The sequence below is a fragment of the Petromyzon marinus genome, chromosome 46 (assembly GCF_048934315.1).
Source record: "Petromyzon marinus isolate PM22_M1 ecotype Great Lakes invasive population chromosome 46, UKy_Petmar_22M1.pri1.0, whole genome shotgun sequence".
Taxonomy (NCBI): domain Eukaryota; kingdom Metazoa; phylum Chordata; class Hyperoartia; order Petromyzontiformes; family Petromyzontidae; genus Petromyzon; species Petromyzon marinus.
In genome coordinates this window covers 15,695,903-15,717,813 of record NC_133712.1, presented here as the reverse complement: position 1 = coordinate 15,717,813, position 21,911 = coordinate 15,695,903, and the positions used below count along the sequence as shown (strand labels likewise).

General features: G+C 45.4%; 3 protein-coding genes across 6 annotated transcripts in view; 2 read left to right on the top strand and 1 right to left on the bottom strand.

Moving 5' to 3' along the window:
- LOC116952292 (uncharacterized) overlaps positions 1 to 10,826 on the bottom strand; it is a 67,799-nt gene extending 56,973 nt beyond the window's left edge. The window contains exons 1-3 of one of the 4 annotated variants that reach the window (XM_032971504.2): positions 10,789 to 10,826; positions 5,201 to 5,246; positions 742 to 1,118 (exon numbers count right to left, since the gene is read on the bottom strand). In XM_032971504.2, coding sequence (XP_032827395.2) covers positions 742 to 941 — 200 coding nt within the window. In that variant the 5' untranslated portion in view covers positions 942 to 1,118; positions 5,201 to 5,246; positions 10,789 to 10,826. Of the gene's footprint in view, positions 1 to 741; positions 1,119 to 5,200; positions 9,469 to 10,788 lie in introns of those variants that run through there. The other 3 variants (XM_032971503.2, XM_032971507.2, XM_032971508.2) reach the window with 3 other exon arrangements.
- Positions 975 to 20,096, top strand: LOC116952294 (uncharacterized). The gene is made up of 6 exons (XM_076074126.1): positions 975 to 1,003; positions 9,423 to 10,863; positions 12,910 to 12,963; positions 14,100 to 14,176; positions 15,314 to 15,504; positions 15,962 to 20,096. Exons 1-2 carry the CDS (start codon positions 975 to 977, stop codon positions 10,855 to 10,857), a joined length of 1,464 nt encoding a protein of 487 aa, XP_075930241.1. The 3' UTR covers positions 10,858 to 10,863; positions 12,910 to 12,963; positions 14,100 to 14,176; positions 15,314 to 15,504; positions 15,962 to 20,096.
- The window catches only part of LOC116952259 (3',5'-cyclic-AMP phosphodiesterase 4C-like), a 61,752-nt gene continuing 57,522 nt past the window's right edge, over positions 17,682 to 21,911 (top strand). Inside the window, exon 1 of the mRNA XM_076074125.1 lies at positions 17,682 to 17,714. Within this exon, the coding sequence (XP_075930240.1) occupies positions 17,682 to 17,714 (33 nt within the window). The remainder of the gene's footprint in view (positions 17,715 to 21,911) is intronic.

Below are 21,911 nucleotides of genomic sequence, written 5' to 3'. Positions count from 1 at the left end.
CGGGAGTTAACCATCATTTATTTTTATTGTATCTATTTTTGTAACATATTTTTAAGAGTAAGCTCCAATTCAGTAAAATTGTAGATTCATTTGTATAGTACAGTATTACTGAGTATTAACAAATAAGGTCACCGGTTTACTCAAGAGAGCTTGCTAAATTATTGATCTACTCCAAGTGTTGTTGAAAGGTATGAATAATATTCAGTATTAATAAACCACTTCCCTTTAATTCAATATTTCCATTGCATTGTGTTTCTCGTGCATATCGTTGTAAGAGAATCAATATTTTTGCTAATAGTCATGTGAGTTTGGATTAATTTAAATTATAAACGATTCACACTGAGCTTCAGTACACTATATCATCTCCCAAAATACCTGTGCTAGAATTGAATCCCGCTTATGTGGCAAAGCCATTGTACCTATTATATACGTATTTTGCGCTGCACGTATTTATGTTGGACACAAAGCAAATCTAACAAAGACGTTCACTGCATCATGCGCTTTCATATGCACATCTGCAACCGTCTGGAACGCTCTTCCTTCCGATATCAGAAGCCACTGGGGCTATGCACTTTTAAAACTAGATTGAAAACGCATTTCCTTAGAACAGTATTTGTGTTTAGTTTGTTGCCATTCCCCCGCACCTCCGATTAGCATGAATGGCTACGTACGGTGCGAAAGACATTCAACATACATACGTACGTACAAATGTGAATGGTGAGGGCAGAGGCGTGGTGGTACCTGTTCTGTTTGTCGAGCTGGTTCACGTCACCCTTCTTGAGCAGCCGTTTCAGTTTCTCGAGATCCCCCGAAGCAGCGGCCTTGTGCAGTTTCCCCAAGTCCTTGTCCTTGAGCTCGTACCTAGAAATCACGCTGCCTGTCTCGGACGCCGACGGCGAAAGCCCCTTCTTTCGCTTCCCAAGTCCAAAGATTTTCTTCATGCTGACGGCCTACGTACGCCTGCCTCGAGTACCATGCAGCAGAGGCACCGCGTGAACCACTCGTGAGCACCGCTGGATCGAGCTACAGCGCCAGGTCCTCACAGTCAAGGGCATTCCTCATCCCCCGTCAGTGGCGAGCCACTAGCACGTGGGCATGATTCTGCCGCGGTTTAAGCCCTGCAAGGCATGGGTGGTAATGGGGCACATTTGGCTGATGGGATTAAAGAATTAGAATACCCTAGAATCAAGTGGAAAAAAATACAGTTTGCATTTCAGATGGACATTCACAAGGCAGTGCGTGGTACATTAAGGATTTACAAGCACATACAATGCAAACACACACAGAAAATGCAATATTTGCACAATTTTTTGGTGCCGCTAAGTTTTCAGTAGCGCAAAAGCACAAATAACAAAACAGACTCAACGCATTCGTCGAAAACAATGTGGCCTTAAACAGAAAATGTAAATATACAACAGTCAACGTTTGCGTCCTTTCAAATGCAGCGTGTTGTCGAGGAGTACCATTGCTCAGAAACGTCGCCTGTTGTTTACTTTTCAATTGAAAAGCCACGGTGTGTTTTGGACAAATGTGTTGCGTTTTTACTTTTAAACAGCTATACAGAACTGTATTACAAACAACACAGTCGAGACACATTTACTTCAAAATCCCGGCCCGCGTAACAATTCATTCCAGCAATCGCCGTCAAGATATTGATGGCCGCAGCTAAAAGTGTCCTGCAGTCGCAAGTAGCTTAGAGCTAGCGCCGCACTCTAATCACTCGCAAAAGATTACCGAACACTGTGGCCACCAAGAAGATTACGGTAAATATCTACCGTCAGATAATCCCGTAGGCAGATTGAAAGGTACGTCTAATAAACATTGGTACTGCAGGGCTCCATATTTCTCAAGAATGATGACGCTGCATGCCACAACGACTCAATTTATTTACAAACCATTCGGTGATACTGCACACTTGGAAGTGGTGCACAAAAACACGTCACAAAATAGCAGCAGATTCGTGAATATATAATTGTTTATATTTTCCTTCTTTTGAGACAATGTTTACTGGCTCGTCATTAATGCATTGAGAGGAGACTTTTGTCTGTTTGTTAATGTGGCACAAAATAGCAAAAAATTCAAACATTCACTCCCAGAAGCCTATGTGGGTGAGATGTGCAACATGTGGTGGGAATGAGTAAATTATTGTCCTAATTTACTTCGAATTATAATGCCAATGGCTGTGGAGACTTAATGAAACCTGCACTGGAATTTACACCACAATTCCCTCTCCTCACCCACCACATCCTCACCACCGCTCCCCCCACATGCTCACACAACAGTCTCACATACTCAGTTTAACACGTAGGCTTTCGCGACCAGTATTATTCATAATAAAGGTTTTTGAGTTAAATCGCGTTATTTCCAAATGTGTCGCAAATTAGAAAAATATGTAACTAAACAAATACAGCCCTACATCGGAAGGACATCTTCATTTATAAGAAATTCAGAACATCTTGTGAATGTAATTAAAGATATTAAACTTATCCCTAATGATATTCTGATAAGTTTTGATGTAATTTCTCTGTTCACTAAGGTTCCAGTTAACGAGTCACTTAAATTACTTGATACACTGGCAAAGAAGACAGGTTGACCAGAAGATATTCCAAAACTAGCCAGCCATTGTCTAACTAACACTTATTTCTTGTGCAGAGGTGACTTCTTTAAACAAAAGGAAGCAGCAGCAATGGGCTCTCTCCTTTATCTCCTGCTATAGCAAATCTGTAGATGGAAAACTTTGAAACAAGAGCACTTGCCTCGAGCACATTAACACCATATTTTTGGTTTAGATATGTAGATGACACTTTGGTTGTCTGGCCACATGGTAAAGATACATTTATTGAATTTTTAAATCATCTCAATGCGCAAAACCCAGCCATTCAGTTCACCATTGAAATGAAGGTGAACAACATACTCCCATTCCTGGATATTTTGCTTGGATGTGGTCAAAATGGCAAAATAACACCACACAGCGTCTACCGAAAGGGAATGCATACGGGTGCCTATCTGAATGCAGATTCACATCATCACCCAGCACAGAAATCCTCTCTCATCAAGACACTCATACATCGGGCAAAGACAGTGTCAGATGGTGAAAGTTTAGGGAAAGAGATTAAACATGTTAAAGAAACACTAAGACTGAATGTTTACAGCAGTACTCAAATTAACAGAGCATTGAATGCCAAATCAAGATTGAACAATACTGCTGAAAGTGATCAGATTATCAAAACAATTAAAATACCATATATCTCGGCAGTGACTGATAAATTAGCCCGTGTTTTGCAAAAGCAAAACATTTAAGCGAGAGTTGGTATGGTACACAAAATTCCAAAACTAGTATCTTGTACTAAAGATGAATTACCGAAGTTAGCAACAGAAGGTGTATATCGGAGCAATTGCTTATGCGGTAAGTGTTATATTGGACAGACGGGACGTAACATTAGCGTAAGACTAAAATAACACCAAATGAACATTAAATTATCCCAAACACAGCTGTCAGCAGTGGCAGAGCATGCTTGCCAACAAGGCCATTCAATTGATTTTGATAACGTTTAAGTGTTAATGCAGAACTAATTATTACTGGCCAAGATTAGTGAGAGAATCAATTGAAATTGACAAGAATTCAAATAATTTTCATCGCTGTGATAGCTCTAGACTCAGGGCAGCCTGGAAGCATATTATTAAGTAATACACAACACACATTGCAATTCCTTACAGGTGAGTCACATGCTAAGTGGCTGATTATTGATCTCGAATCCTGATGGGGTTCAACAACGATGGCGTCATCCTGCACTATTTAAGATCGGAAGCACGTGGACGGATGGCTTCGCTAGTCTGGCAAATAGCCCGAAGATGCTGGATGTAATTTCCAGCGAAACGTCGAACTACTCAAAACTCTGAATGTTGTTGATCCACTCTTCAACACACCGGTGCGCTAAAGTTGTGAAATATTTTGTGTTTTCGATTTAAAGCTTTCGTGACTGCAGGGATTCATCTTCTTGATTCTTTCGGTAAAGTCACGTAGAATGGAAATAAAATAATAATAAAATATTGTTTTATTTTTTATAAAAAATATTGTTTTATTTTTATTATTTTATTTCCATTCTACGTGACTTAAACCGAAAAGAACCAAGCAGATTTTGTCTTTTGTCAACGTGACACTTTTTTTTACTGATTGGCCGCGTCGGGTGGTGGAGGGTTGCGACACAGAATTAACGAGATCTAACCCAAAAAAAACCCTTTTTTTATGTCGAGTCTCACACACACACACCACAATCGCCTGTCCACTCACCACCACCAACATCCTCACCACCGCTGTCCCCACACGCTGACACAACACAGATCAAGGCATCGACATTGGCCGAGAGGGCCCTCTTTACCACAAGTGGCTCAGGCGCGCCAACATTTAAACAAAGTTGTCGCCTACAATTTACAAAACAAAGTTTTGTATGTGTCTCTTCTTCTGCGTCTCTTCTTCGTCGTGGTATTTTTGTTGTCCATTATTTATCCTCGATGTCCATCGTAACGAATCCATAACGCGTTTAAGAATCGAATATTATTTTATTCACGCTAAACGCGTTCGCTAATTGCGGGAGCGTTCACGCTGACGGCTTAATTTAATTTTGGTATTAATAAGCGTGGAGGGGGGGGGTGCGACAATGATCCCGAGAAGCCATGTCGAACGGAGACTATGACAACAGCAGCAACAACGATAACATCAACAACAACAACCGCGACAACAGCGACGATAACATCAACAACAGCAGCGACAACAGCGACGACAACAGCGACAACAGCAGCGACAACAGCAACAACAGCAGCAAAAGCGACAACAATAACAGCGACATCAACAACAACAATACCAACAATAACAACAATCGAACCTCGACTGGCACCAATGAGCCCTCTCTGCGGTCCCCACAACTGCCCGCACTGTACGTACAGTGCGATAAACACGGGGGGGGGTCTGTCCCGTGACCTGTTCCTGCACCTAGCCTGGCACAGCAATGAACCCATGGCACCTTCTGGGTCTGTCCCGTGACCTCTCCTCCTCCTGCACCTAGCCTGGCACAGCAATGAACCCATGGCACCTGCTGGGTCTGTCCCATGACCTCCCAGTGAGCCTCCCACACGTAACGTGACGGCCTCAAGGTGCACCTAGCCTGGCACATGCGCCGTCGCGAAGGTCACCGCCACTTACTTGGTGGCGAACGTCGTCGGCTGCTGTTCTTGTTGTTGCTACAGTCCTGTAGCACAGTGCGTCCCCGTACAGTTCAGTTACGGTGCGTGTAGTGCGATACAGTAGCGCGGTGTGTGTACAGTAGCCAGTACAGTGCGGGTAGTGCTATACAGTAGCCAGTACAGTGCGTGTAGTGCTATACAGTAGCGCGGTTTGTGTACAGTAGCCAGTACAGTTCGGGGTAGTGCTGTACAGTAGCCAGTACAGTGCGTGTAGTGCTATACAGTAACGCGGTGTGTACAGTAGCCTGTACAGTGCGTGTAGTGGTATACAGTAGCGCGGTGTGTGTACAGTGCGTTTCCCTCTGCTGCGAGTTCACTCCGCGTCGTCTCCAGTCGCGACAACAACAACACGGACAGTAGCACGGCTCTACAGGGTACACATTGCAACACTGCTGCACTCTGCTGCACCCTGCTGCACACTACTACACTGCTGTATACTACTACACTGCTGTATACTACTACTACCCTGCTGCACCCTGCTGCACACTACTACTACACTGCTGTATACTACTACTACACTGCTGCACACTACTACTACACTGCTGCACACTACTACTACACTGCTGCACACTACTACTACACTGCTGTATACTACTACTACACTGCTGTATACTACTACACTGCTGCACACTACTACTACACTGCTGTATACTACTACTACACTGCTGTATACTACTACTACACTGCTGTATACTACTACTACACTGCTGCACACTACTACTACACTGCTGCACACTACTACTACACTGCTGTACACTACTACTACACTGCTGTATACTACTACTACACTGCTGTATACTACTACTACACTGCTGCACACTACTACTACACTGCTGCACACTACTACTACACTGCTGTACACTACTACTACACTGCTGTATACTACTACTACACTGCTGTATACTACTACTACACTGCTGCACACTACTACTACACTGCTGCACACTACTACTACACTGCTGCACACTACTACTACACTGCTGTATACTACTACTACACTGCTGTATACTACTACACTGCTGCACACTACTACTACACTGCTGTATACTACTACTACACTGCTGTATACTACTACTACACTGCTGTACACTACTACTACACTGCTGCACTCTACTACTACACTGCTGCACACTACTACTACACTGCTGCACACTACTACTACACTGCTGCACACTACTACTACACTGCTGCAAACTACTACACTGCTGCACACTACTACTACTACACTGCTGTATACTACTACTACACTGCTGTATACTACTACACTGCTGCACCAAACTACTACACTGCTGCACAATACTACTACACTGCTGTACACTACTACTACACTGCTGCACACTACTACTACACTGCTGCACACTACTACTACAACACTGCTGCACACTACTACTACACTGCTGTACACTACTACTACACTGCTGCACACTACTACTACACTGCTGCACACTACTACTACAACACTGCTGCACACTACTACTACACTGCTGTACACTACTACTACACTGCTGCACACTACTACTACACTGCTGCACACTACTACTACAACACTGCTGCACACTACTACTACACTGCTGCACACTACTACTACAACACTGCTGCACACTACTACTACACTGCTGTATACTACTACTACACTGCTGCACACTACTACTACACTGCTGCACACTACTACTACTACACTGCTGTATACTACTACACTGCTGCACACTACTACTCCACTGCTGCACACTACTACTACTACTACTACACTGCTGTATACTACTACTACACTGCTGTATACTACTACACTGCTGCACACTACTACTTCTGCTGCACTAGTGCAGCTGCTGGTCTACTACATTGCTACTACTGCTACACTCTACGGCAGCTACTACATTACAGTAATGCTACTACACTACTACTAGTGCTACACTACTACTACACTACTACTAGTACTACACTACTACTACACTACTACTAGTACTACACTACTACTAGTACTACACTACTACTACACTACTACTACACTACACTACTACTACACTACTACTACTACACTACTACTAGTACTACACTACTACACTACTACTACACTACTATACTGCTACTACACTACTACTACACTACTACTACACTACTACACTACTACTACACTACTACTACTACACTACTACACTACTACTACACTACTAGTACTACACTACTACACTACTACTACGACACTACTACTACACTACTAGTACTACACTACTACTACACTACTAGTACTACACTACTACACTACTAGTACTACACTACTACTAGTACTACACTACTACACTACTACTACACTACTAGTACTACACTACTACTAGTACTACACTACTACACTACTACTACACTACTATACTGCTACTACACTACTACTACACTACTACTACACTACTACTACACTACTAGTACTACACTACTACACTACTACTACTACTACACTACTACGACACTACTACTACACTACTAGTACTACACTACTACACTACTAGTACTACACTACTATTGCACTACTACTACACTACTAGTACTACACTACTACTACACTACTAGTACTACACTACTACTACACTACTAGTACTACACTACTACTACACTACTAGTACTACACTACTACTACACTACTAGTACTACACTAGTACTACACTACTACTACACTACTAGTACTACTACACTACTACTACACTACTACTAGTACTACACTACTACTACACTACTAGTACTACACTACTAGTACTACACTACTACTACACTACTAGTACTACACTACTACACTACTACTACACTACTACTACACTACTAGTACTACACTACTACTACACTACTAGTACTACACTACTACTACACTACTACTACTACAACACTACTACTACACTACTACTACTACTACACTACTACTACTACACTACTACTAGTGCTACACTACTACTACACTACTACTAGTACTACACTACTAGTACTACACTACTACTAGTACTACACTACTAGTACTACACTACTACTAGTACTACACTACTACTACACTACTACTAGTACTACACTACTACACTACTACTACACTACTACTAGTACTACACTACTACTACACTACTACTAGTGCTACACTACTACTACACTACTACTAGTACTACACTACTACTAGTACTACACTACTAGTACTACACTACTACTAGTACTACACTACTACTACACTACTACTAGTACTACACTACTACTAGTACTACACTACTACTACTACACTACTACTACACTACTAGTGCTACACTACTACTACACTACTACTAGTACTACACTACTACTACACTACTACTAGTACTACACTACTACTACTACACTACTACTACACTACTACTAGTACTACACTACTACTACACTACTACTAGTACTACACTACTACTACACTACTACTACACTACTACTAGTACTACACTACTACTACACTACTACTACACTACTACACTACTACTACACTACTACTACACTACTACTACTACACTACTACACTACTACTACACTACTACTAGTACTACACTACTACACTACTACTACACTACTACTACACTACTACTAGTACTACACTACTACACTACTACAACACTACTACTACTACACTACTACTACACTACTACTAGTACTACACTACTACACTACTACTACACTACTACTACACTACTACACTACTACTACACTACTACTACACTACTACTAGTACTACACTACTACACTACTACTACACTACTACTACACTACTACACTACTACTACACTACTACTACTACACTACTACTACACTACTACTAGTACTACACTACTACACTACTACTACACTACTACACTACTACTACACTACTACTACACTACTACTACACTACTACACTACTACTACACTACTACTAGTACTACACTACTACACTACTACTACACTACTACTACACTACTACACTACTACTACACTACTACTACACTACTACTAGTACTACACTACTACACTACTACAACACTACTACTACACTACTACTACTACTACACTACTACTACACTACTACTAGTACTACTACTACTATACTACTACACTACTACTAGTACTACTACTACTATACTACTACTATACTACTACTAGTACTACACTACTACACTAATACTACTACTATACTACTACTATACTACTACTAGTACTACTACTACTATACTGCTACTACACTCGACTCCTCGACTCTTCGCTTGCTGTGTGCATCCCGCTCCTCTCTCCCTCTATTGCTCTCCTCTTTCCTCTCTCTGCTTCTCACTTTGCTTCTCTCTCCCTGTTGCTCTCCCTCTCTGCTGCTCTCCCTCTCTGCTGCTCTCTCCCTGCTGCTCTCTCTCTGCTGCTCTCCCTCTCTGCTGCTCTCTCTCTCTGCTGCTCTCTCCCTGCTGCTCTCTCTCTGCTGCTCTCCCTCTCTGCTGCTCTCTCCCTGCTGCTCTCTCTCTGCTGCTCTCCCTCTCTGCTGCTCTCTCCCTGCTGCTCTCTCTGCTGCTCTCTCTGCTGCTCTCTTCCTGCTGCTCTCTCCCTGCTGCTGCTCTCTCTCTGCTGCTCTCTCTGCTGCTCTCTCTGCTGCTCTCCCTGCTGCTCTCCCTGCTGCTGCTCTCCCTGCTGCTCTCCCTGCTGCTGCTCTCCCTGCTGCTCTCTCTCTCTGCTGCTCTCTCTCTCCCTGCTGCTCTCTCTCCCTGCTGCTCTCTCTCCCTGCTGCTCTCCCTGCTGCTGCTCTCCCTGCTGCTCTCTCTCTCCCTGCTGCTCTCTCTCCCTGCTGCTCTCTCTCTCCCTGCTGCTCTCTCTCTGCTGCTCTCTCCCTGTTGCTGCTCTCTCTCTGCTGCTCCCTGTTGCTGCTCTCTCCCTGCTGCTCTCTCCCTGTTGCTGCTCTCTCCCTGCTGTTGCTCTCTCCCTGTTGCTGCTCTCTCCCTGTTGCTGCTCTCTCCCTGTTGCTGCTCTCTCCCTGTTGCTGCTCTCTCCCTGTTGCTGCTCTCTCTCCCTGTTGCTCTCTCTCCCTGCTGCTCTCTCCCTGCTGCTCTCTCCTGCTGTTGCTGCTCTCTCCCTGTTGCTGCTCTCCCTGCTGCTCTCTCCCTGTTGCTGCTCTCTCCCTGTTGCTGCTCTCTCCCTGTTGCCGCTCTCTCCCTGTTGCTGCTCTCTCCCTGTTGCTGCTCTCTCCCTGTTGCTGCTCTCTCTCCCTGTTGCTCTCTCTCCCTGCTGCTCTCTCCTGCTGTTGCTGCTCTCTCCCTGTTGCTGCTCTCCCTGCTGCTCTCTCCCTGTTGCTGCTCTCTCTCCCTGTTGCTGCTCTCTCCCTGTTGCTGCTCTCTCCCTGTTGCTGCTCTCTCCCTGTTGCTCTCTCCCTGTTGCTGCTCTCCCTGTTGCTGCTCTCTCCCTGTTGCTGCTCTCTCCCTGTTGCTGCTCTCTCCCTGTTGCTGCTCTCTCCCTGTTGCTCTCTCCCTGTTGCTGCTCTCTCCCTGTTGCTGCTCTCTCCCTGTTGCTGCTCTCTCCGTGATTCCCGGGAAGCGAGGCCGTTACCCCGCGTCGCGCGTGGATCGATGCGGGGGAATCGCCACAACGATTCGCACCGAGAGAGTCGCCGACTGACAGGGGGTCTGTGACACCGTGAGGGGGTCTGTGACACTGAGGGGGTCTGTGACACCGAGAGGGGGTCTGTGACACTGTGAGGGGTCTGTGACACCGTGAGGGGGTCTGTGACACCGTGAGGGGGTCTGTGACACCGTGAGGGGGTCTGTGACACCGTGAGGGGGTCTGTGACACCGTGAGGGGGTCTGTGACACCGAGAGGGGGTCTGTGACACCGTGACGGGGTCTGTGACACCGAGAGGGGGTCTGTGACACCGTGAGGGGGTCTGTGACACCGAGAGGGGGTCTGTGACACTGAGGGGGTCTGTGACACCGAGAGGGGGTCTGTGACACTGTGAGGGGTCTGTGACACCGTGAGGGGGTCTGTGACACCGAGAGGGGGTCTGTGACACCGTGAGGGGGTCTGTGAGACCGTGAGGGGGTCTGTGACACTGTGAGCGGGTCTGTGACACTGAGAGGGGGTCTGTGACACCGTGAGGGGGTCTGTGACACCGTGAGGGGGTCTGTGACACCGTGAGGGAGTCTGTGACACCGTGAGGGGGTCTGTGACACCGTGAGGGAGTCTGTGACACCGTGAGGGGGTCTGTGACACCGTGAGGGGGTCTGTGACACTGAGGGGGTCTGTGACACTGGGAGGGGGTCTGTGACACTGAGGGGGTCTGTGACACTGTGAGGGGGTGGGGGAGCGGCAGTGTAGTGGTTAGCGCGCTGCGTGTGTACAGTACGTTGCGCTTCTTTCGCACCGTACGTAACCAATCGTGGTTTTAATCGGAGGCGCTACGAACCTGGCGACCCCGGTTCGATTCCCGCTCACGGCTAGCACCGGTTATGTAAACCGGTTCTGAGCCTCCCCTAGGTCGACTCGGCCTCAAATGAGTACCTGGTGTAGCGGTGCAGTGTGTAGTAAACATCGCCACTGGGGAGACAAAGGCGGCCGGGCGTGGTGTTGGCCAGCCACTCCCTAATGTGCCGTGCCGGCCTTTATAGGTTTTATTTTGGTGATTTCGAAAATGTTGTTTGGTTTGACCATGGTGTGTTGTAGTACGGAGTTAGACTGATGGCTTTAATCTTAGTTGTCTTGTGGTTGTTGATGTTGTTTGACTTGCATCCCACTGGGATTTTTGCACACAGCGTTGGTGTACGGTGCTTTTTTCAGGAATATTTTGATGTTTTTTTTCCTGGATTTTCTGTTTGCACAGTCACACAAAGTCACTTTAAGATGATTTTCTTGTTTGTGTTTTTTGTTTGTTGTGGTTGCACCCGATTCAAAAGCGGAATGGCTCACAGGGCTATACCAAAATAAATGAAACTGAAATAGGCGCTGCTCGCTTCAGCTGTTAAGGCTGCACGGGGTATCTTTACTCTTTGAGCTGATATAAAAATTGATGTCATCGATTATAATTTAGCTTGCAACTCTCCCCTGCCAAAAAAAAATATTATACAAACCCTTTATTTAGATGTAGAATGTACAGCTGTATTGCTGGTTTAATACGGCACGAACAATTAATGCATTAAGTACGTAATACAAAAAACAACAGCTACTGTTTATAGAAATAGAGTAAACATCCGAAACCGAAGGTTCTGAATATTGTGTGGTAAAGTGCCTGAATGTTAAGGGTAGTTGGGGGTACGTGTTACACTTGTCAACAATGATGCTTGAACACCCAAAATACTCCGTTGTTTGACCAATGTTATTACAGTCCAAATCAAATAAGCCCTCACTATTTGGATTCTCTTGAGGTTACCTAACAAACGGAAGAGGATTCACGCAACTCGTTAAGTGAAGAATAACATGTTTTCCACGATTGTAATGCTATTAAGACCGTATGTGTGTAAATTCGAGGCCCTTTGAATGGCCCCTAGCTTGAGCGAAACACATTTTAGATTTATTACAGACCCATATACTACCATAACTGTCAACCCATATGGTTTACCCGTATTCTTGGGCAGGGAAATTGAGTTTCCAGGTCCATAGGACGTACAGCCGTTTCAATACGGGCAAGAAAAACACAATTTTAGTTTGTGTTTCTCTCCTTGTGATGATGCTTTGTAGGATGAACGTCGTGGCACGTGGTGACCAACAAGGTCTGCATTGGCCTGTAATAAGGTAGGGCACCGATAAGCACTGGCGGAGCCAGTGGGGGGTGGGGTGGCACGGTTCCCCCCAAATTATCCGATCTAAATCCCTAATTTTGATCGGATCATTGGGGTTTATTAGTAATAAATCGGCTGTTTGCGACCCCCACTGCCACTGTGTAGCATATTATTAAGTGCCATGGACTCTGTGAGATGATAGGACAATAGTCTGAGTCCATAATTGGCAATAAGTAACGGAAAAGCGGTTATAAGTGACTCACAGAATTGTGCGCAGTTGCGTATAGAGTCCACGACTTCCCTGAAGGCATCAACACCTTCAGCGAGCGCGATGCCGATCACACAACGCGGTTCCAATTCGACCCTCGATCGATGGCTGCGCCATCGCCGCACACGCGTCGAATAACAAGCAATGGACAAGTCTTTACTTAGTAACAACTATTATTATTTTTCATTGCTGGAGGGGTTGCCCCCCCCCCCCCCCACCTGAAAATTCTGGCTCAGCCATTGCCGATAAGGGGTTGATAGGTATGCATGTACAATACACATTTGCATCGGCCACGTCATGGGTACTACCTGCGCCCGGCTTGGCCCCGTAATATGCGATGCTTTCTGTGGAGAGTGCTTTCAAGGCTTCATGTTTGATTGCCAAAAAATAAATAACTTTGAACCGTGGGTCCAAGAGCATTTTGCAATGCCACGGAAGCTGTACTGTGCAGGTACAATCAATTTAACTCGACTGTGTAACATTTATCTACGTGGTATTTACTCCCAGAATCGGGGAAATTATTTGCGGGTAAGGTCGTGGTGGACAGAAACTTTGAGAATCATAATTATAATCCGTAGCTTTCCCAGGGTAAAAGTAATTACAAATCACAAATTAATGTTAGTTCATATGTGATGTCCATGTATATAGAAGGTAAAAGCGGCCAATTGTGTGGAATAAGAGTGATAAAACATACCATGAGTTGTAATTATAACCCCTAGCTATCCAAGCGTAAACGTAATTACATATCACAGATGAATGCTAGTTAATGTGATTTATATGTATAGAAGGTTAAAACGTTAAATTGTGTGGAATGGTTAGTGGTAAAATATGGCACGAATATAACGAAGCGATGATGCTGTGGGTTTACTGTTTATTGTCAGGCAACGGAGGAAGTTCAGGAATAAGGTAGGACGAGAGATGCCAAGGTGAAATGGTGACAGGAAACTCACGTTTCAAGGTGAGTGATCTGTTTAAAACGCTCTGAATGTCATACCTGTCAACCCATTATATTATCAGTGCCTACCTTATTACAGACCAATTAAGACCTTATTGGTTACCCCGTGTCCTTATAAGTCTTAACGTTAATGCTACAAAGTCTCATCACAAGGGAGAAACAAAACATTTTTTGCCCGAATTGAAACAGCTGTATGCCGTATAGGCCTGAGAACTCAATTTCCCCTGTACGAGAATACGGGGTAAACTGTATGGGTTGACAGGTATGGAATGTCGTACGAACGTTGTGAAAGGGCACAGAGGCCTAGCGAACACGAGGTGAGTCTGAGTTAGACCTCGTTAGAACGTGGCGTCTCTTTTGAGGCAAAAGGCCACATGTTGAACTCGATTAACATCGCCGGGTTGTAATTGACGTTGGCTCATCGCGCGACTCTAAAAACGGCAGGGGTTCTTAATGTGAACAGCGATTAATGTGCGTGATGGTAATTTTCGTGAACAATCTGCGGTTCATGTTGACTCTCGAATCGTCACGAAATTCCCTCAATTACGGAGATTTTGCCAGGAAGTAACGAGTTGTTTACGACGCGTGATAATTAATTTTTATTCGTAATTTTATGCACAATTATTAACGGCGTATTAGGTGTGCAGTAATACCTCGATTTTATTGTCGTTTCGCAAATACGTTGTCACTTTAATAATATTACCTGATTTTCGTTGCCTCAACCGGCACTAACGTCGCCGACAGCATTCTTTCTTGTATCCGCCACCTCGGTCTTCACCTCCATCTGCGTACGCCCTGAAAACCGCTTTTATTTTACGTCGTTTCGATATACGTCGTCGCACCTTTCAGGGACGCATCCCCAACGTAAACCGGGGTGCGACTGTAATTTCTCGCGACAGATTTTATACAGGTGTTTATATGGGGAGTTAAGGGGATTGGGTGATCTTCGTGGTGTTTAAAACATTATTGTTGCTCGTGCTGATTGTCATTGCGTTATTGGATGGGAATACTTCCTATTGGGTAAGTACCAGCGCTTGTTTCCGAGAATCAGGGTAGCGATTGAGGGGGAACAGGGGCTGGTGAGCGGAGAAGGGGGAGTTGTCGGCAATGTCAAATCTTGACAGGAAGACCTCGTTTCAGGCTTTTACGGATTTGCCAATGCTGTTGGCGCCCTTCTGGTGTGAAATTAAAGGCGGCCCTGGTTGCAGTTCTCTACACTGGCTGCTGGATGTCCCCGTGTGTGTCCTGGCCGATGTCGAGTCCGTGTACTGCAGAGGTGGTGGCAAGAGACGCGGAGGAGACGTAAAGAAAACGCAGGTGTACTTCCAAAAGTAAATTGTTTAATGTTACGCCAAACTCGCACGCGCTTGAAGATCACAGACAATAAGAGCGAGGCATAGTGGGCACAGGTTACACTTGTCATCAACGATACCTGAAAATCCTCTACACTCCGTTGTTTGACCATGTTGCTACAAGTAAAATAAGTCTCACCGGGTCACACATCCCTTCCACAAAATCTCATTCATTTTCAGCTGTGGCTACAATTGCTGCAGTCCACCTTGAAAGGTATCAAACTGCAATCTCCCTAGCAGAGACAGGGGACTGCTGTGAGGCTGCAGGCCACCATCGGCTCCATTTCCTCTTCCATGATGACGACGTGGATGCTGTCATTGGTGCTGCCACATTGATCGGGGAATTCTTCAGACGTGCGCGTTACCACACTGTCACCCACTGACTCCACTCCCTAATCCGACTCCAATCCCCAATCCGAATCCCTCTCGCTCGCAGGAAATGAGCCTGCAGTATTCTGATTGCTCCAAGCGGAATCTGGATTCTGCTCGCCTCCACCAGGGACTCTGCAATCTGCCTGGCTGAGACGGGACCGTCGAGAGGCTGCAGGCCACCATCGGCGCCATGTCCACGGCCGGGCAAAGCGGGATGTTAGTTCGTGATGTCGCAGCCATGGTGCTGCCCTGCACCCATGGTTGGTTGAGGGCCCTCTGTGACTGTAAGGCAGCGTTCGGGATCCCACCTGCCAAGAGACGGAGGGAATTAGGGCCCATTGCATTCTAAAATTGCTTTTTTCATGGGCTGGTGATGAGATGTGCAGTTTCATCACCAACACTATTTTCAACGAAAATATTTATTTTAAGAATCTACAAGACGAAGAAATCATGCCCTGGCGTGACACAACACTTTGCAGTCCCAGCCCAAACTAAATGTGAGATCTATTAACTTTTCAAGTAAATGTTGATGGGAGATGCAAAGTGATTTATCTTTCTCTATATATAAAAAAAGTCAAAAATAGTTTGTGGCTGTGTGTGTGTTCACGCGCTTGCGAAGGATTTGGCTCTCCAATGGTGGAGTTTACGTTAAATATAAATAGCCAGGTACCACGCCGTAAGCCGCGCCGTGAGCACGCGCTATTCCTTTTTCACATCCGTCAACTTTTATTTAGTTTAATTAGCCATTTTGTGCAGTATTTATTTATTAAATGGCGCGCGATCGACCACACCAACTCACACGTGTTCGGTGGGGGGGAAGGACTCGACAAAAGTCACGCATTCGGTGGGGGTGTCGACACTGCGCGAGGTAACACGAAATCACAGCTCCCTTCAAGCATAATCTATCTTTTTTCTCTCATTTCTATTACTATTTTTTCATAATACAGCGTACACATTAACCAATGTTTTATGACAGTATACATATTTACACAATATAACACGCTTTTTCCCCTGCGTACCGTTGTTACATTTAATGTCCTTAAGACAACAAAGTCCAGCCAATGTGTCTTTTTGCCCACAAACTTTCCTGTTGTGAGCAGGACTTTACGTCACAAACTATTATTACTTTGTTAACATCCATTTTTCACTGCCTCAAAGCTTCAACTCTATGGCGACACGTTAAAACATTTTCTTTAAGAACAAACATGAGAGTACAGCTTATAGGGGAGTCAAGTGCACACGTTTTTGCTGACAAGCTTCTTCAAATCGGTGAAGATACTTTCCCCACTCAGTCGGCATCAAGTGAAATTAGCTTTCCAGAGGATTTTTGCGAGATGGTTGCCATCGGTTCCTGAACTGATACATAAACTTTATCCAAACATATCGTCAAATTGCAAAAATCACGAGTGGCTGTGTGAACGAGCCATCCTTGCTGATAAAAAATATTCTGTCAATGAAATTAATAATCAAGATTCAGGATTGCTTCCGGGCACAGTTACCGAGTACAACTCAATCGATACGGTGGTGGATGCCGACGAAGCCGTAAACTATCCAACGGAATTCCTAAACTCACTCGACCCCCCGGGAATGCCACCACATCACCTTCGACTGCAAGTTGGGTCACCCATCATGCTGCTTCGCAATCTGGACCCACCTAGGCTATGTAATGGCACAAGGCTGTGCGTAAAAAAATTGCTGCTCAACGTAATTGAGGCGACAGTGTTGACCGGGAAGGGAAAGGAGAAGATGTATTCATCCCCCGCATTCCACTCATTCCGACAGACATGCCGCTCAGTTTCAAGCGCCTAGATTTCCCGGTCAGGCTGCCATACAGTATCACGATCAACAAGGCACAGGGCCAGTCAATCAAGTGCACTAGTATCAACTTGAAATCTCCACGTTTCTCCCACGGGCAGTTATATGTGGCGTGTTCTAGAGTGGGTTCCCCGAATCAGTTGTATATCTTTTCCAACTGGAAAAATAAAAAAATGTTGTTTATAAACGGGCCTTACAATGAACATGTACTTTGGTAATATTAAACTTTAGGTACATAGTTATTGGCACCGTCGGCATCATGTCACCCATCATGCTGCTCAGGAATCGCCATGTTCTCACGTACAGTTATAAGTTTCAGAATTAGTTTTTAAGAAGAACAAAAAGGTGTTGTGTAGTCTTTATAACAAAACATTTTTAAATAATCGATTAATGTAGTGCATTTTTCTTTTCACCTTTCTTATGGAGCCTTTCCGAAAAGCCTAAAGTTACCTTAAGGTATTTCTAACAAATAGTACCTAAGAGAAAATGAAATCCCGGGCAACGCCGGGTATATAAGCTAGTATTTAATCATTTTTACGAGGTTAAATGTAAACAATAGTAACGGGTCTCTTACTGAGGGCACCCGCGGAGAAAATGTATGAAATTTCTATTGCGGGTTCCCGGAATCTTCCTCAGAGAGAGGGTGCACGGGATGATCCGTTTGCCGTTGATGATGGGGTGCTTCTCTTCGTCTGGTTTTCGGAGAAACAATAAGAGAGACTGAATTAGTTCTGGTGATAAGTTCAATGCGGAGGTCCTTAACGTTTAATTGCGATGCTGCAAAAATAATTCCCTGTCGGCGTTCGACTCGGCCTATCATCCCTCCAGGGTCAATAAAATTGATAACGGTTTGTGAGACATTACCAGTAGTTGTGTGGAAAGCATGGCTCCCAAATTATAAAAGTGAAATTCCCACTCTCGACTCTGGGCCACCAGACGAAATGAGGACCACCTGATGTTAATTTGAGCAAGGAGACACTTCAGATATTTTAAGTTAAAATTGTTATCACTAGAGAGGATGGTACATTGTTATACAAGTATATAAGCTTAATAGATTCCTCACTTAAGGACCCACAGTTTGTGTGGAGGGCTGTTCTGTATAACATGGTTGTTTGTATTATGGTAGAACTGCACTGTGCCGATTTAGAATACAGTTCCATCTGGCACACATTTTGAATCATACTTGGTTCTGTTGAAATTTAAAAAATGTGATGTCCAGAATACCATGTAATGCACACGTCCTCTGTTAGACTGCAAATCTCTATGGGTTTTCCAAATATACACTGTGCTACCTAAACATAACTGTTTTTGTTTATTGTTTTCATATCTCGTTACTGGCATGGTAAATCAAGATGTACTGGTAGTATGTTGCCAAGACCGCTGTGACTTTTAAACCCAAATGAAGCACAGCATCTCATGTCAAAATTACGCGGAGCAGTTTACAAGCCTTTGTATTCGAGCACAGGGTACGAGACGCGCAGCTGCATGGCCACGATTCTCCGCGCTGTGACAGCAGCAGCAGCTGCTGCTGCTGCGACCCCCTCTTGTCCACTCGCCAAAGGAGATGACGTCGGTCAAGGCGTCGATCATGGCTTTCGGTGGGAGCCCCAAGAGCTGAAACCAATATCACAAGAGGGATGAGTTTACTTGAATGAGGTCCGTTGCTCGTGTGAACAATGTGTACATGAATAATAGAGGGGTTTTTTTGGGTTAGATCGCGTAAATATATAAATGTGTCATTAAACCAGCCACCACCCGACACAGCTAATTAGTAAGGCTTGTCAGTAAACAGAACGTGCCAATTCGTTACTAGTACAGCACACCGGTTGTGTGTTGGAGAGCCAAGCCACAACATTTACAATCCGAGTACGACGTTTCGCCAGTAATTACAACTAGCTTCATCGGGCAACAGCCAGATTTGTGGAGACGTCTATCTGTTTCGTTATATATAGGCGTAGACGTGGTGACCACGCTCTTGTGCAAGAGCGCAGAAGTTCTTGTGCTGTACTAGTGACGAATTGGCACGTTCTGTTTACGTGACAACCCTTACTAGTTGGCTGTGGCGGGTCATGGCGGGTTTTAACGACACAAATATTTGCGCACTCTATCCCAAAAAAAAACCTCTTATGGATGATATTGGTCGCGAAAGCCTACGTGTTAAAATGTGTACATACGCCGCACTTTATCTCATTCAAATGTCTAAGAACGTAGAACTTTTGCCTGCAACGGTTGCTGCTTATGCGGAAAGATATCTCTCGTTAAGGGATACACAAATATTTGTTTTTTAATTGATAACTTGCTTACGTGTGACCACGTAATTTTATAGAGGCACTTTATTTACAGTCATGTGTTGAACATTGTTCCCGTAATAAATGTACTATGGTCAAAAAAACTAAATTCGTGCTGGTGGTCTTCCCGGTAGATTTCGTTGAAGACATTGGATCTCTCGTACGCCATGCAGGCCTCCATCGGTGCTTTGGCTAACATCTCTTGCCCCAACAGTCGGTGGCGTAGCAGTTAGCGCTACGCTGCGCTACGAATCCAGCGAGACGAGTTCGATTCCCGCTCACGGCCAACACCGGTGACTGATCTAAACCGGCCTGGGTCGACTCAGCCTCAAACGAGTGTCTGGTGTGGTGTGTAAACATCGCCACTGGGGAGACAAAGGCGGTCGGGCATGGTGCTGGCCACCCACTCCCTAATGTGCCACTCTGGCCTTCATAGGTGCTCACAACTAACAGCACTTGCCACCAAAAGTCTGTCAAGGGCATACGGGGAGGATCTTTGCTTATATTTGGGGGAGCATGAGTAGAGTGGTTAGCGCACCGCACTCTGAACCCCGCTTACCCACGTTGGATTCCTGCTCACGACCCACATCGGTGACGTGTAGAAGTGAGGGAGCAACAGCCGAATGATGGAACGCGCCCCCACAGGAGTTTGTGTATCACGGAGATGAAATCCACTCGCTTGCAGGTGCTTGGCTGCATTTATCACATCACAGCATCACGAGAGATGGTGAACAATCTGGGGATGCCTCATCCAGCAGTGGATTGACTATGGTTGTTGAACGTTACCCGTCTCAGCCCGATCAATAACCGTCACAGCCAGGACTCCCCCCCCCCCCCGCCCTAAATATGGATCCCAAACGTAGCCTCTAATCGTCAATTATCACACCTCCATTACCTCGACCGCACCTCCAACCCTCGCCCGCACCCCCACCCTCACCCCCTGTGTCTCCGGTCCCCTGGTTGCCTAGCAACGTGTCTCCCTAAATTGCTTGGGACCAGGGCTGGGGTTAATTGGAAACACTGAGTCGTGAACACTGGGAGGTCACCACAGAGCTGCATGCTGCAAGTGTTATGGATTTCAAACGGTGTTTTCCTACAGGGTAATCATATATTCGTAGAGTAGCAGTTCTCTTCTTGAGCATGATGGCAGGAGAAATAGGTTCAGGATCTAACTGCCGTTGTCACCTCCCCACGATAAGAGTGCTTCAGGAGAGAGAGGTCACGTAGTTCTTCTATCCAGACTCCGTCGAAGGAGTGCAGACTACAGTGGTTTAATATAGACTGGACCCATAGACTCACACTAGACCCATACACACTGGACCCATAGACTCACGCCGGACCCATAGACTCACACCGGACCCATAGACTCACACTGGACCCATAGACTCACACCGGACCCATAGACTCACACTGGACCCATAGACTAACACTGGACCCATAGACTCACACTGGACCCATAGACTAACACTGGACCCATAGACTAACACTGGACCCATAGACTAACACTGGTCCCATAGACTGACACTGAACCCACAGACTAACACTGGTCCCACAAACACTGGTCCCACAGACTAACACTGGACCCATAGACTAACACTGGTCCCATAGACTGACACCGAACCCACAGACTAACACTGCACTGGTCCCACAGACTAACACTGGGCCGAAAGACTAAAAGTAGTCCCACAGACTACAACTGGACCCGTAGACTCACACCGGACCCATAGACTCACACTGGACCCATAGACTACAACTTGGCAGGATCGCTGTGTTCAGGGTCTAGATGCCAATGTTGAGGTCTGCTGCTGGCCATGACGAGAGGGGCTTTAGCAGAGTTTGTGGAGCTTTGCTACACCTCCTCCGTTGAAGGAGTGCAGACTACAATGGCTTACTATACCGTAAACAGTTTGT